This window comes from Mytilus trossulus, unplaced genomic scaffold, assembly GCF_036588685.1.
Source record: "Mytilus trossulus isolate FHL-02 unplaced genomic scaffold, PNRI_Mtr1.1.1.hap1 h1tg000024l__unscaffolded, whole genome shotgun sequence".
Classification (NCBI taxonomy): Eukaryota; Metazoa; Mollusca; class Bivalvia; order Mytilida; family Mytilidae; genus Mytilus; species Mytilus trossulus.
This window is the reverse complement of record NW_026963290.1, coordinates 1,764,749-1,782,855: the sequence shown is the minus strand read 5'-3', so window position 1 is coordinate 1,782,855 and position 18,107 is coordinate 1,764,749. Positions and strand designations below refer to the sequence as shown.

The 18,107-nt window shown below is 32.0% G+C and overlaps 1 protein-coding gene across 1 annotated transcript in view; it reads left to right on the top strand.

Annotated features, from left to right (window-relative positions):
- LOC134699023 (uncharacterized) overlaps positions 1 to 18,107 on the top strand; it is a 49,039-nt gene that overhangs the window by 2,683 nt on the left and 28,249 nt on the right. The window contains exons 2-3 of the mRNA XM_063560715.1: positions 5,515 to 5,670; positions 12,799 to 13,203. Coding sequence (XP_063416785.1) covers positions 5,556 to 5,670; positions 12,799 to 13,203 — 520 coding nt within the window. The 5' untranslated portion in view covers positions 5,515 to 5,555. The remainder of the gene's footprint in view (positions 1 to 5,514; positions 5,671 to 12,798; positions 13,204 to 18,107) is intronic.

Below are 18,107 nucleotides of genomic sequence, written 5' to 3'. Positions count from 1 at the left end.
TAGGAGTTTTATAATACTGTTACATTTAAGATGGATTTTAAGAAAAAGTATACTGTTCAGATTATTTTAAGCAGATTTTGCAATAAAATAAAACTAAAAAAATGCTTTCGGTTAATTATTATGGTTTCCTGTCACGTTTTAAAAAAAACTTTAACTTAACATTGAAAATAGATTTTAAATATTAACATAAAGCAAGTAACTCTAGAAATCATGGTAATGGTGTTCATTAATGTCTTCTGAAATATATTGTGCAAAATAAAGAAAATAAAAGGTTGGTTTCCTGTTTGGTTTCCTGTCACATAAACGGTGAATCAAAAAGTATTATTTTTTTCTTGAAAAACTCAATTGTTCCATTTAAACTATTTTAACACCAACACAAGCCACAGAATAAAAGTTAAAGTTTTAGAACTTATGAAAAAGGATACAAGAAGAAACCAAAGGCGGAATACCAAATTATGGTCCATATATGTGTCTTGATCTACTTTCTTTCACTAGATCTTCGGTTCCCCCTTCAGGCATATCAGGAGAGTGAGGTTTCCCCACTATTAACATGGTTAACTACATAAATAAATATATCAGAGTTGGATAACACCATCCGCCCTCTTTGGTTGCAACAATTTCTCTCCTTGTATCACTCATCTGAGTTTTGTTTCAATTAATTTTGTCGCAGAAATAATGGACTAATGTAGCGTCAGTCAAAATGAGAAAAAGAAAGAGACAGAAATACATACCCAGATCCTTAAAAATAAGGATATCAATGTGAATCCACGGAATTCGGATACAGTATACACAATCGATCAGACATAGAAAGAAACTCAATATATTTGTAGGGATACTGATTTTATATCCTGAGCTTATTTTAAAATGTAAATAAAATATCTTTTTTATTATGGTTCAACCGTTGGTGGAGATGCAGGAATGGTGATTACAACAAAAGTTATTATGAAAAACAAATATGACAGATATGAATATTTCGGCAACTTCTATCTATATATTCATAAGGAAAAGTGATATTGGCTCAGTGACTGTATATGTCATAGAAATATACCGTTAACGCATTTACACTGCTCAAATAGAACGAGTGCAGTATAAAGCCAAGAAAAAACTGTTAAAAAATCTAAGACAATGTGTGACATTCTGTCATGCTTGTGTCTTTGTCAAATTTTAAAAATTTAGTACATTATGTGTTTTGTTGGAAACTTGTCACTTATTTTTCATTTAAAGATTGTTTTCGAAAGAATTCTTTTTTTTAGATATCACTGATTTTAAGAAAAGTAATTCATATGTTAATTCAAAATCAGTGCTCTTCCATTACATTAAGAATTGAAAATGCTAGATGCTAAAAAAAAATCGTTTTGCACAGCTGATAAAGTTGAGGATGAGTGTCATTTTTCAATCGAAAGCTCACTTCATAATAATTTGAGGGAGGAACTCTTTAACCATATTTCTAGCACATGTAAGAACTTTAAATAGTAAGAAAATATGATAAATTTTTGATGTTAACACAAGATAACTTTACTATTATTGGGGGAAAATGATGTTTACATTGTTAGTTCTTTTGAGTTATGTAGTACATGTACATGTCTTGATACTGACTGTTATTTGATATCAATGTGTCAGTTGTTTTTTTCTATTTTGTCTTGGCTCCGATTTTGACTGAGGCTTAAAGTGCTATAAAGATAATTATATCATATTAGTTCTGTAATGTCTTAATGTTGACCCAATCATTATACCACCACTACGAACAAAGGTGGGGTATACTGTTTACCTCTGTCTGTCCGTCCATCCAACATGTCCAACCGTCCATCCGTCAGTTAATTCGTTAGTCCCATAAATATTTTCGTCGCAAGGAATTCTGAAAGGTTTATTGAAGTTGGCTATATCGTGTGATGCGATTTCAAATTCATTATTCATTACACAACAGCCAAGTTGTAAATGTTTGTCACATTTTTCTCAGTAACTTCAATACAATGATTTCTGAAATTTGGTTTCAAGGTTTATATAAGTCAGTTATACTCAAAAACTTCCTGTCTACCGAAATGTTTGAGCAGGGGTTCATGTATCATCAGTAGCTCGTACCATCAATCGTTCTTGATTTATATGTTCTTTAAAGATTCTTTAATTTGGAAAATGAAATATTCTTTTCTGTAATGTTCTATATACATATTCCGAAATATATATAAAGTATTCTAACTACCTTAGCCTTATGTTATATATATATACGGGGTTATTTCCTAAAATATGTTATAATTACATATCTTAACGTAATAATAGACAGACAGATTTTATTTTACCCTGATTCCCTGATACTTGACTTGATTAGTGTCGGACTTATGGGTTGTCAGACTATTGGGTTGTCGAACTGATGGGTTGTCTGAGTATTGGGCTGTCGGAGCAATGGGTTGTCAGACTATTGGGTTGTCGAACTAATGGGTTGTCAGACTATTGGGTTGTCGAACTAATGGGTTGTCAGACTATTGGGCTGTCGGAGCAATGGGTTGTCAGACTATTGGGTTGTCGAACTGATGGGTTGTCAGACTATTGGGTTGTCGAACTAATGGGTTGTCAGACTATTGGGCTGTCGGAGCAATGGGTTGTCAGACTATTGGGTTGTCGGACCAATGGGCTGTCGGACTAATGGTGTGTAACCAGATTTTTGTGCTGTTCTGTTTGTTCAGGAGCAAGTACAAAATCTTATTTAAAATTTTAAGATCCCGTTACAAAAATACATTTCTTGTCTGTCACTGCAAATTGTTCACATGTTTTACAATGCATTAAATTACGATTGACTTTACAATTAAACTTAAACCATTCGAGACCTTTTCCTCAGGATATTTTATATATGCGTTTCCTTTTGTCAGTTTGAAAAAATTGTTATTTGAATGACGCTTTATTAATCATTTTTGTTTGCCTGGCGTTTTAACTCCATCAAAAAATTTCCACATTTTGTGTTATTGTGTAGTTTGCTCACCTGGAATATTAATTAAATAATTTTAAAATACATTTATGTAGTACCCCAATTCTTGACAATTCAGAACACTGTTACATCAAGTCTTTCAGTAACTTTTTTGTTTGACTAAAAGATTAGCAACCCACAACATTCAATCTAGAAGCTAAGAATGATGAACAAAGTACTTTACATCATGTCTACTAGTCATTTTCATTGCTGTATACATCATGTACATTGTATACGGGAATGAGTCTAATATTTTCAATCAGACAATTAAAATTAGAATCAAGTTGGATTTAAGTCTATGAGTAGTGCTTTCTTTGAAATAATTTGAGTTCCCATGCAGGATTTTTTTTATGCTTGGTAGGAATCTCATCCAGATTTTGCATACTAACTAGTACAATGTAGTACATATTTGTTATTTATTGCTCTATGAGATTTTGATCCCTCTGCTGAATTCAGATCTGGATACCCTGTGTGTTAAACATACAGATGAATAATTCAGAAAGGATTCTTTGAGTCACTATGTCATGTATGTCAGTAACATCATGAACATTCAATTAAATTTTGATTTGTTGATCCCACCAAATGTTATCAAAATCTTATTCATGAAATTGGAGTCATTGGACCCCTAGCTACATACATTGTATTCCAACATTCATGACCTACGTACAGCAGCCCTAGAATGGAATCCATTTTAGATATTGTTGATGGGCTTCTAAAATCTCACAAACAGGCTTTGAAAATTTTGGCAAAATGCATGCTTCCAAAATGTCGTATGTGAACTTGAACATTTTGTAAATAGTCCTTTGACATTTCTGGATTATCCAAGAACTTAAAATATTTTCACAGAAATAAAGAAATGTACAATTATTTTTTTCCCAAAGCCATTCACAACGATTTTCAAGTTTTCATACAACATTTTGGAAGCAAACTTCACAAACAACGGACATTGGCAATTTTGTAATATGTCTTATTTCACACATTTTGATTGGTCTAATTATATGCTATTTTGTAAAACCAAAGATTTCCTCCCACCCAGACCATTGATGTCAAAAAGTATTTTTAGCCAACAAAGTCATCTACAACATTTTAGCATCTTCGCTAGCCAAGGGTTACGATCGACTCTCACTCTCTTCACCCATGGCGGATTGAGCCAACACTTGTAATAACAATTGATGTTGTGCCATCTATAGGAGGATAAAAATCACGCCCATTCCGAATACATTATTCTTGACCAATGGTAGCAATTGAACTCTCCAATTTGGAGGTAAAAACACGGAAGCGTATTGATTCTACACACTAGGTAATAAAATTGAGAATGGAAATGGGGAATGTGTCAAAGAGACACCCGGAGGCGTCCTTCAGCTGGCCCCTAAACAAATATATATACATATGTATACTAGTTCAGTGATAATGAACGCCATACTAATTTCCAAATTGTACACAAAAAACTAAAATTAAAATAATACAAGACTTACAAAGGCCAGATGCTCCTGTCTTGGGACAGGCGCAAAAATGCGGCGGGGTTAAACATGTTTGTGAGATCTCAACCCTCCCCCTATACCTCTAACCAATGTAGAAAAGTAAATGCATAACAATACTTAAAAGCTGGAAATGAAAATATATGTCAACATTCATGCATTTGAACATGAAACATACACAGGAACTTCTCAATGGTTGATTATAAACATTCAAGTTGTCACTAAACATTGCTAAATATAGTTGTATGTTTATGGATGTTATGACTTGTTGCACTATAAACACGTGGTAATTGTTTACAAACACTTTCTACATTTACATGTGATCATGTTATAGGCGCTTTTTGATTGGATGCAGCGAGTTTTGACTGCAACCAATAAAAATCCTTACCTTGTGTCTTTGAAATTTTATCTTAATCAGCCAAGGGTGAAGAGAGCGGGAGTGGATCGTAACCCTTGGCTAGGGAAGATGCATTTTAGAAATGTTTAGAAGCCCAGCGACAATATGTATAATTCAATATGCCTACCCAGTGTCCTAATTATTCCATTTAGGTCTTGCGGTCATAAAACTTTTGAGCATGATTTTGTACTCAGACTCAAATATCAACCAATCAAAATGCTGGATTTTGTGTTTCGAGCATGATTTTTGCGCTCCAAGCACTGAGCAAAGTTTTATGACTTTAACCCCTGATATTGACAGATGAAAAAGACTCTGAACTAGTATATTTTGTTATGGGGCCAGCAGAAGGACGCCTGTGGGTACGAGAATTTCTGTTGGTGACCTTCTGCTGTTGTCTTTTCCATGGTTGGGTTGTTGTCTCTTTGACATATTCTCCATTTCTATTTTCTATTTTATCCTATGATCAATGATGATACTGAAGTAAAAAAAATGTTTGACATGTATGTTTTTACTTTTAGTACCAGGAAATACACGATAAAGCTGATATGTGTTCTGTCCTGATGTTTGTCCATCTAAAACTAGGTCAGATTATATACATGTACAATGTCCATTAAAATTATTACCATATCATTAAAAAAAAAATACATGTATACAATTTAAATTCTGTTTTTCTTCTTCTTCAGATTAATTCTTTACAATGGGTTGAGTTATACATGTATGCAGCATGCCTATCCAGAAAGAGGTTTTAGCTGGAGCCATTGGTGTTGGTGCTGCCACCTTTGGTTGTTACTATGTATATAAACAAATAACCAGACGTTATTCATTGGTTGAATCAGGAGGTAAGAAGGCAATATCTACAATGTTTAGAAAAAATGTACAAACTCATCATTCCACATGTTCCAAGGGAAAACAAATCTAGATAGATGCCTTCAACATGGTAAAAAAAGAGAATAGGCTCTTGCTTTAATTGTGTCAAATAAAACCTATCTATTGAACTTGTATTTTTTGGTAACCAACTGCTGAAGCCTATGAAAATTATACTAAAGATAAGGTTTTAACAGAGGTAATGATGTTGCTTTCAAATTCGAAATGTTATTTTTTGCACTGTCAAATTGTAACATATATCCTGAAAAGATACTTTTTCAGACTGATTTAACTTGAGAAAAGTTCCCTTACCATCTTTTTCAAAATGACATTTGATTTTATTTTGTGTGAATATTATTTGGGCTTATGTGTATGAATGTTTCATTGACAGTCAGAGCTCTGATATAAACAAGTCAGAATTTTGTGACTTGTGAAAGTCAGAATATTTGGTGTCATGAGTTACCTCCCATAATTCGAAAACAAAAACCCACTTCTATAAACATGACAAGTTAGATGAAATAGTATGCATTTTATTTATTATCAAAACAATTTTTTTTTTAACAAAAAGTTTAAATTGAATAATGCAGGTGATCATGGTGATAGAAGTATAAAAAATAAAAAACCTATTGTTTAGGTGATAAATGATTATCATACAAGTTTCAGTCATGTCATTTAATCAAATGAATTACTGTGTAAAGTACATTATCAATACATTTCAAATGTTTAATGCTATTTAAACTTTAAATTGTAAGTTTGTGACAAACATCAAGTAAGTAATATATACACTATACATGTATCCATATGGAATTTGCACAATCATTTAATAACAGTAAATAGTTCAGGGTACTGTCCTCAGTGCTAATATCTTTTTAGCTCACCTGGCCCGAAGGGCCAAGTGAGCTTTTCTCATCACTTGTCGTCCGTCGTCGTTAACTTTTACAAAAATCTTCTCCTCTGAAACTACTGGGCCAAATCAAACCAAACTTGGCCACAATCATCATTGGGGTATCTAGTTTAAAAAATGTGTGGCGTGACCCGGTCAACCAACCAAGATGGCCGCCACAGCTAAAAATAGAACATAGGGTAAAATGCAGTTTTTGGCTTATAACTCAAAAACCAAAGCATTTAGAGCAAATCTGACATGGGGTAAAAATGTTTATCAGGTCAAGATCTATCTGCCCTGAAATTTTCAGATGAATCAGTCAATCGGTTGTTGGGTTGCTGCCCCTGAATTGGTAATTTTGAAGAAATTTTGCTGTTTTTGGTTATTATCTTGAATATTATTATAGTTAGAGATAAACTGTAAACAGCAATAATGTTCAGCAAAGTAAGATCTACAAATAAGTCAACATGACCAAAATGGTCAATTGACCCCTTTAGGAGTTATTGCCCTTTATAGTCAATTTTTAACCATTTTTCGTTAATTAAAGTAATCTTTTACAAAAATCTTCTCCTCTGAAACTACTTGGCCAAATTAATCCAAACTTGGCCACAATCATCTTTGGGGTATCTAGTTTAAAAAATGTGTGGCGTAACCTGGTCAACCAACCAAGATGGCCGCCACCGCTAAAAATAGAACATAGGGGTAAAATGCAGTTTTTGGCTTATAACTCAAAAACCAAAGCATTTTGAGGAAATCTGATATGGGATAAAAATGTTTATCAGGTCAAGAACTATCTGCCCTGAAATTTTCAGATGAATCGGTCAATCGGTTGTTGGGTTGCTGCCCCTGAATTGGTAATTTTGAGGAAATTTTGCTGTTTTTGGTTATTATCTTGAATATTATTATAGATAAAGAGAAACTGTAAACAGCAATAATGTTCAGCAAAGTAAGATCTACAAATAAGTCAACATGACCAAAATGGTCAATTGACCCCTTTAGGAGTTATTGCCCTTTATAGTCAATCTTTAACCATTTTTCATAAATCTAAGTAATCTTTTACAAAATCTCCACTGAAACTACTAGGACACAATCATCTTTGGGGTATCTAGTTTGAAAAATGTGTCCGATGACCTGGCCATTCAACCAAGATGGCCGCCACGGCTAAAAATAGAACACAGGGGTAAAATGCAGTTTTTTGCTTATAACTATGAAACCAAAGCATCTAGAGCAAATCTGACAAGAAGTTAAATTGTTAATCAAGTCAATATCTATCTGCCCTGAATTTTTCAGATGAATTGGACAACTGGCATGACTGGTTGTTGGGTTGCTACCCTCCAATTGGTAATTTTTAAAGAAATTTTGCCGTTTTTGGTTATCTTGAATACTATTACATGTATAGATAGCGATAAACTGTAAACAGCAATAATGTTCAGCAAAGTAAGATGTACAAATAAGTCAACATGACCTAAATGGTCAATTGACCCCTTAAGGAGTTATTGCCCTTTATAGTCAAATTTTAACAATTTTCATTAATTTGTTAAATTTATGTAAATTTTTACCAAATATAGTTCTCTGTTACTAATGGGCAAAGTTCATGATAGATATACATGTAATTGTAAGAAGCAAAATCGTTCAGTAAAGTAAGAACTTCAAACACATCACCATCACCAAAATACAATTTTGTCATGAATCCATTTGTGTCCTTTGTTTAATATGCACATAGACCAAGGTGAGCGACACCGGCTCTTTAGAGCCTCTAGTTTAATGTAGTAACCCAATTTATTTAAGTTTTTTGGTCATTATGCCAATAAAAATCTCATATAAGTTATTTATAATCTACCTGGGTATTAAAGTACATAATCGTATTCATTGAAATTACAAAATTACTAAAAATAGAATCCAAAAATAAATAAAATGAAACACCTGCGATATTTTAAATTTTTTGGTATTTCCTTTAAATTAGAAAGGTGAAGGTTAAAAAAGAACAATGAATTGAAACTTGGATATTCCAAATCCACAGTGGACATATTGGTATTGGTATGTTTGGAACAAATTGCAATATATATTTCATGTATTTCAGGTAGGGTTAATTTCTTGTAACTTAATTTTTGGTTGCTGGCAGGTTTTCTAATACAGGTACATGTACCAAATCATGAAATGTTCAGGATATCCCTGTTTTAAGTGTCTATTTAGGTAAGATTTTAAATATGAGAAACAACAAAGCAATTCTGTTCTAAAAATAACCCAGCAAAATAAAAATATTAACTATCAAAACATTTATTATCACAGTGATATTGTTTGCCTTGAATTAGTTGAGAATAAAGGATTTTCCCCCTGTAGAAGAATCCCAATAAATTTGAAAAAATGACTTAAAAAATTATTCCCTAAAAGACAATTTTTTCCCAAAATAGAGCCGTCTCAGTAGAAATTTTGCATGAATTCACACTGAAAAACACTCATTTAAACATTTTTCTTGCCTAAAATGACTAAAATTGCAGATTTGATGGTCTATTTATGTATCATCACTGACAAAATGAGGTCTAGATCTTATTTTAAAGCAGGGTTTGACTCTTGAAAATGGCTCTGTAACTTGAAGTTTCAGTCAAATTCATGGTTAATTTTAAATTTTCCAATTTGATGAAAAAGACACATATTTTCCCAATAAAAATGGGTAGAGGTAGTTTTGAAAAAAGCCAACAATATCACTGACATCTTAAAGGAGAAGGTTCAGTAAGACCCCTTTTTGGCCCCAAAATTAAGCAGTTTTACAAAATAGTGAATATGTAATCTTTTAGCTATTTTTTGGAAAGAAGAATGCTACTGCTACATAAATATTGGCTGTTGTTGACAAAACAATGCCCATATATATACTAGCGTCATAAAGTCATGCTAAATTACTGAAATCTTCACAATTTTATAGCATTTTAGTTCAATTTTAGAAGGTTTCCGTCTTAAATGAAAGTGGCAGCATTTGTGTTCATTCATAATATTGAATTGTAAGTTATTTTTGATGAAAGTACATAATATAAATAAAGGTTGAGGATGAACACGGATGCCGCCACTTTCATTTTTGACAAAAAACATCTGTACAGTGACGTTTTTTGGCATGTTTGATAGAATTTTTCATATTGAAGCTTGAATCGGAGCGTTTTTATGATGTCGACTGAATCGGTTAAAATTTTTCATATAAACTCATCGGCACTTACTGGACCTACTCCTTTACAATTTGTACCCCAGAAGTTAAGCTAAGTCTTTATCTTAAGTTTACAATTTTAAAATATTTTTAGTGCTTTGTAAATATAAACAGGTAAAAATTATTTGAAAAGGACAATAGTGTTGTCTATAAAGTTGAAATTTGATATCTAGTTTAAAAACATACAAATTAAAATCTAAATAACTATATTGTTGAGATTTGAAAACATGATTGTCAGAATAATGTATACACATAGATCAATTGAAGTTGAAGGTCAAGTTAGTTTTACATTTATAATTGACTAGCAGTCAGTGATAATACTTATACTGGAATGTCATGTTTATACTTATTCAAAGGTAATATTTACTTGAATAAGTAAATTTGTAAGATTTTAATTATCTGATGATGGTAGGTTTGAATAATTTAACTTAAATATTCTCCAACAGTTTACTTATACAAATTAATTTTATAACAACCCATTTAATTATAATTAATTCATATAAAACAATATTTATAGAACGCATTTAAGAGATAACTGTATTGTATTTGAAGCTTTAAGGACGTCCATCGGTAGTTTTACTGTTGCAAATTTAGTTTACCTGGCGACGCGGAGCAGAGATAGGTATGCTTCCGGCGACAAACATAAACACCGGGCGTTTTCAGGCTTCTGTGCCGCTTCAGAATGTAATAAAATTTGATAAAAAGAAGATTTTTAGGCGCAAAAAGTGAGTTTTTTTGTTTATTAATGTAGAAATAACATTTCAATACATTCCGAAATTCAAAATGTCGGCTTCCTTAGTTACAGACAAGGAGATAGAGAATTTTATGCTTGCTGACATCCAATCAGAACAATTGTTACAAAATAATTGCATTAGAATATATAATTACAACAACTACTCTTCATTCTAATGCAATTTGAATGTAACAATGTTTTTCATTGGCTAAAAGTTGCCGTCAAATCCACAGTTGACCAGGCTTTACTAAGGAGAGACCCGCCATTTTGAATTGATGAATCAACAAATGTTCGATTACTACTATATAATCTAAAATAAAACAACACCTACCTCGAAATCACCGTTTTAATGTAATTTTATCCGAATTTGAAGCGTACAGGTAAAGTAATAACCTCCAGTTTGTAAGTTTTCATTTGTATGACGTCACGTTTAGCCATGACGTCTTTGTGCCAAAATCATTCATGAAGTTTGGCGGATTTTTTTTTATTTGTCAAATTTAGACATTTTTCCAAGTTTTTTCGTATTGTTTCTTTTTGAAATGCATTAGAATCGGAATAACAGTACTGTAGTTGAAGAGTTGCCACCGTCAATTTTGATTTGACGGTCGCAAATCTCCGTTTTACTGTCTCCGCTACACGTCGTCAGAGTAACTGCATTTGCGACCGTCAAATCTACAATTGACGGTGGCAACTCTTCAACTACAGTACTGTTATTCCTTAAGTAGCACTTTACATTTAAAAATAATTTAATTTTGGATGTAATTCATCTTCTGATTGGCTGAAACTGTTTATCAGCTCATAGACATAATTTTGTCATATGACCTTGACATCACCAACGTTTTTTCATGGTTTTCTCCAGTTTAAAATCGAATTTAGAATTAAATTATTAGAAATGACTATGATCTTTTCCTGTCTATTTAAAATAACATAAAAAATGTGGTGCACGCTTTGAAATAATTCACTATGCAGGTTATTTAGTGTGCACCTCATTTTTGATGTTATTTCATAATAGACAGAAAAAATATTACAGGCATTCCTTAAATAAATAAAATACAAAAAATATATAACACAAAAATTACAAAGCACTTACTGATACGAATCAGACAAGCATATAAGAATTAATAAAAGAATAAGAAAGAAATGATAGAATTAAAATATAGAAAAGCATGAACCCTTAAAATATACAAAAAATAAATAATACATGTATATATAAATATAATATAATATAACATTTGCGAAAGCAAATTTACTGATCAAACATTGTTGGGTTGATGTTTAGACGAGTTGTATATAATATAATAATACTGAACAGGCTATTATTTAAACTTGGAATTATTTTTAATAATGGAATTTGCATAATTTCTTGTGTTTAAAATTTTTCCATGTTTATTTCTTATTATAATCTTTTGAGCGTTTAATAACACTTTCCATACAATGTATTTTGGTTAGATAGTGTTGTCACGGCACAGTACATTCTATTGAAAATATACTATTTTCTTAGTAATAGAAAGTGTTGTGCGCAGCACAGAACATTTCAGTACAGAATAAACATGGAATTTATTAAAAAATTCAATAACACGAAATCAAGCAAATTCCATAATTAAAAATAATTCCAAGTTCAAATGATAGCCTGTTAATAGATAAAATCAATGCAGTCAATTAAAAGTATATAAAAATTTACAAGCAATCCTTTAACCTTTTCCTCTGTAGATGACGTGTTTTGATGCCATCTACTTTACTCCATAATGACACCTTTTGAAGCCTGTGTAGTACCTCAGTTGAAACAATTTAACTACAAAATGTCTGTATCAGACTTTGAAAAAATTGTATCCAATATGAAAAGGATACTCATAAGAATATCTGAGTTCAATTTATTTGATGAAATATTTGTTTTTCACATTGCATTAATATTTTAAAGCATATTTTCAACATTTTACTGAAAATCCTATGCGAATCAAGTAAAAAAAATAAAATCAAGGAGTCATATTTTGTAGATATCCGACAAAGGAGATTTTATTGTTAGACAATGAAACACTCAATCAGATCATCATTAGAGCATTGTAGTTCAGTGAAATTCAAGAAATTAATAAAATAAGATTTTTTTTTACTGTATATATAGTTAAATATATATTTAAGGGATATAACTCCAAAATTTTCTTAAAACAGTAAATAGGAAAAAAAACTTACATAAGAATAATTGTGTCTGACTAATAAGCAGGATATTCAAATATAAAACTGTTAAACCATAAATCTTTTTTTTTGGTCAATTGAATCATTTATGTATTTATTTATAGGAACTGAAAATGATGCCTCTGGATCAGCAGATTTCTTTGAAAGTACAGAAATAATAGAACAGAGAACATGTAATAGATCTGAAGGTCCTTTGAGTGATCACCATTCTGTTAACCCTGGATCAGAACCTGAACAAGGAACCAGTTGTGGCACATCAAGAGGAGATAACTGTATAAATAGTGATGCCTCTCAGAGCAACGAACCTGCAGACCATGGAGATGTAATCTCACCACAGATTGTTCTCAAGAAAACAAATGATTTAGGGGACAATCATGTCAGTTCACACCATGTATCATTACAGGATAACCATTTGACAAACTCATTTAATTCAAGGCAGCTTTTAGACAATAGAAAATTTGATTGTTGTTCAGCTGATCCATCTCCCCAGAAATATGCATGTTTAAATGGTAAGTGTTAAAACAGTAATGAAGATGAATTTCACCCTTATTATATACGACAGCAAAAAGTTTTTGCGTTCTTATAATGGTACGATGTTGTCGTCTGCGTCGTTGTCTGAAGACACACTTGGTGTTCAGACAATAACTTTAGTTTAAGTGAATCAATCTCTATGAAATTTTACAAAGAGGTTCAATATATCAAAAAGAAGGTTGGGATTCATTTTGGGGATGATGGTATCTACCGTTTTTGAATTAGGGAAGGGGCCAAAAACAAGCATTTTTCTACTTTCTGGATATCAACTTGTGTATAAGCATTTCAATTGCTCTGAAATTGTACCACAATGTTTAAATCCACAGGTAGGAGGGTTGGATTGATTTTGGGGGTTATGGTCCTAACTGTGTAGGAATTTGGGGCCAAAAAAAGAGCCAAAATAAGTATTTTTTTAGTTTTCAGTCAATAACTTGTGTTTAAGTCTATAAATCTCTCTAAAACTATGCCACAAGTTTCCATACTACAAAGGGATTGTTATGGGGGATGTATGGTTCAAATCATCAAGCATCTAGGGACAAAAAAGGGGGAAAAGAAATTATTTTTCTGATTAAAGGACAATTTAGATAATTTAAAAGCAGTGAAGGGGAGGTAATCCCATTAAAATTTAAGAATACTGTTATATATATGTTTGATTACTTGATTACCTCCCTTACACTGCTTAAAAATTATGTATTTAGAAATGATGATTGTCTTGAGATGTGTAGCTGTAAATTTATTTTTAGAAGTTACCGTTTATTAATATTAATTTTAACTATGACTGTATGTCATTTTATATTTTAATTATTTTAATATGATGTATTTAAATGAGTAGTTATTGTTGCCAACTTCATAAGAATTTGATGAGATTATTGTTTTAATAAGAAAACAGGAGAGGTGAACGAAATGTGGGAGGGGGTGGGGGTAGAGGTATAAATTTTTCTCATTTCAGATTTCAGAAATTAAAACAAATTTTTGTACGAATATTTGTTTTTGAGGGGATTAATATTCAACAGCATAGGGTATTGCTCAGTAGCAAATATATTAATTTTTAAGCTCATTAGACCACATTCATTCTGTGTCAGAAACCTATGATGTGTCGACTACTTAATCCCAATCCAAATTCAGAGCTGTTTCAAGCTTGAATGTTGTGTCCATACTTGCCCCAACTGTTCAACCACTGAGATCGTATAAAGCTGCGCCAATTTAAACCGAGAAGATCAGATCTTTTACAGTACAAACAGAAGAAAGAAAACAACAGGGTACCTTATTATAAGTAATTACTTTTTCCAAAGCGCTTCCAAATGTACACTCAATTCTCAGAAAAAATCTTAAAATTCCCCATCAATCCAACAGACTCAAGAAAAGATTCCCAGATCCGCCTATCGTAGCATTTAAACGTGATAACAACATAAAAGACATCTTAGTGCACAAAAAGCATAATTTACTATTTTATAAACAAACTAATGGATGTGGACCATGTAGTCAACATTGTGCATTATGCTCACATATAAATGAAACCAAGGTATTTTGTGACAACACTGGCAAAGAATATACAATTTAGGGACAAATAAATTGTAAAACCGTAGGCGTAGTATATGCAATTAATTGTACAAAATGTGAACTATATCAACCAATGCTATTGAACTTTTCAAAAATACGATCAAAGAAAACAGAAGATCCAGTAGCCAACCATTTCATTCATGTGTATATAAATAAAATTAAATTTCAAAATGCTCTTAAAGTCCTTTAATTCTCTTCATTTTTCTCCAACCGGTTTCACATCTTTGTGATAATCATGGATGAATGTAACTAATGGTAACATAACGTCAAGATAATAAGTCTGTAACCCTTAACCCTTTCACGTTCCGCCAAATTGGACGTAAACTTATGGAAAGACACTATCAAAGTTCAATCGCATATAGCATTCGCACTGAGGCTTACATAAAGGTCGTTTTAGGTCCATTTGAGAGATAAATGATAAAATATTTCAAAAAATATTATATATCAGAAATTTTGTCTTTTGAAGTCACGTGTTATCTGTCCAAAAGTCATGTGACTTGCGAAAAAAAAGTAAAAAAATACAAAAGTCTTCCGAAAAAGGTCGTGTGGAGACTTTTATAAGGGCTAATAGGATAAAGTTTAAGTGTCAAAGCAATGTCCTAAGTCTGATAGACACAGGAAAGTTACCATTATGGTATAGTTGGAGGAAATACGTGCTATATACCCCCCAAACGTGGATGCCCGCAACATGCAAAATAACGGTTTTCAGCCGTTTTTTCGTCAAAATCTTATACTTGACACAAATTTTAGCTTAAATTATGTTTTTCCAAGTAGCACATAGAATTTTGACTTTGAAAGTAAAGATTCAATGAATTACCAATAATTACTTTGGTATTTTGGGCCTATGAGGTTTTAGTTTAAGGGGGGGGGGGGGTGCAATTAGGACACACATTCTTTAAAAATATACAAACATTGTTTTTAAGTTAGCTTTTGTATGTATTCATGACCCTCTTTTTAGCTTTTGTATGTATTCATGACCCTCTTTTTGAAATTGAAAGTAAAGTTAAGTTAAGTTTCATTTAATATAGGAATTTATTTTTTCACCTCCGGCTTTGAGGTTCGAACATGCAATCTTCCTGCTATGGGCTAGTGCAGCTTCCCACTGGACCACGGGAGTTCCAGTTTAATATATCGAAATTTTAATACTTAACTCTTTCATAAAGCAACGAAGTAAAAGTAATCAAATAATCAGCCTGTTTACTGTTTTCGTTTAGAAATTAAGTCTCGATACAACATATAATTGTTGTAAAACCCATTATTTTGAGCAAATATAGGATGATATCATACTTTAGTCTGCCATTTTTTTCTAGACTTTTACCGGTTTCTTTATTTGAACAAAAGTGTTTTCGACATTTCCATAACCAGGCACATCAGAAACAATGTTCTGTTACATCTATTTCAACTTCGAAAAAAAAAAAATTCATGACTTTTTGTCTTTTTTGTCTTTTTTTCAATTAATTTGGAAAGAAATGACCACAAATTGAGAGTGCATTTCAAGTAAATGATTGCGTTGGTACACTTTCAATCACTTTTTTCACTTAAGTACAAGTTTTAATCATACTTTGAATAGTTTCCCTCAAAAATACACGGCGAAGTTAATAAAAAAAGTCATAATGCCCCTAAAATCACCAGTTTATTTTCCCATACTCAACGGAAATATTAAGTTCAAATAAAAAAAAAAAAACACGGTTTTTACAGGAGAAAACATTGTCCGTTAGGGACGATTTGATACCACACCGTACTCGGAAGAAGTTTTAGGCACCACTAATCACACAGCTGTGATATAGGGGATTGATTTGAGCCATCAACCACTTCTGTACGTCAACAAATGTCAAAGATTCAATACTTTGCGCAAGTTAGTTACCCAAAAATATAGCCCATCGGTACCACAGTACCGATGGGAACAGGAAGGGGTTAAGAATGCTTAACCCTTTCACGTTCCGCCAAATTGGACGTAAACTTATGGAAAGACACTATCAAAGTTCAATCGCATATAGCATTCGCACTGAGGCTTACATAAAGGTCGTTTTAGGTCCATTTGAGAGATAAATGATAAAATATTTCAAAAAATATTATATATCAGAAATTTTGTCTTTTGAAGTCACGTGTTATCTGTCCAAAAGTCACGTGACTTGCGAAAAAAAAGTAAAAAAATACAAAAGTCTTCCGAAAAAGGTCGTGTGGAGACTTTTATAAGGGCTAATAGGATAAAGTTTAAGTGTCAAAGCAATGTCCTAAGTCTGATAGACACAGGAAAGTTACCATTATGGTATAGTTGGAGGAAATACGTGCTATATACCCCCCAAACGTGGATGCCCGCAACATGCAAAATAACGGTTTTCAGCCGTTTTTTCGTCAAAATCTTATACTTGACACAAATTTTAGCTTAAATTATGTTTTTCCAAGCAGCACATAGAATTTTGACTTTGAAAGTAAAGATTCAATGAATTACCAATAATTACTTTGGTATTTTGGGCCTATGAGGTTTTAGTTTAAGGGGGGGGGGGGGGGGGGTGCAATTAGGACACACATTCTTTAAAAATATACAAACATTGTTTTTAAGTTAGCTTTTGTATGTATTCATGACCCTCTTTTTAGCTTTTGTATGTATTCATGACCCTCTTTTTGAAATTGAAAGTAAAGTTAAGTTAAGTTTCATTTAATATAGGAATTTATTTTTTCACCTCCGGCTTTGAGGTTCGAACATGCAATCTTCCTGCTATGGGCTAGTGCAGCTTCCCACTGGACCACGGGAGTTCCAGTTTAATATATCGAAATTTTAATACTTAACTCTTTCATAAAGCAACGAAGTAAAAGTAATCAAATAATCAGCCTGTTTACTGTTTTCGTTTAGAAATTAAGTCTCGATACAACATATAATTGTTGTAAAACCCATTATTTTGAGCAAATATAGGATGATATCATACTTTAGTCTGCCATTTTTTTCTAGACTTTTACCGGTTTCTTTATTTGAACAAAAGTGTTTTCGACATTTCCATAACCAGGCACATCAGAAACAATGTTCTGTTACATCTATTTCAACTTCGAAAAAAAAAAAATTCATGACTTTTTGTCTTTTTTGTCTTTTTTTCAATTAATTTGGAAAGAAATGACCACAAATTGAGAGTGCATTTCAAGTAAATGATTGCGTTGGTACACTTTCAATCACTTTTTTCACTTAAGTACAAGTTTTAATCATACCTTGAATAGTTTCCCTCAAAAATACACGGCGAAGTTAATAAAAAAAGTCATAATGCCCCTAAAATCACCAGTTTATTTTCCCATACTCAACGGAAATATTAAGTTCAAATAAAAAAAAAAA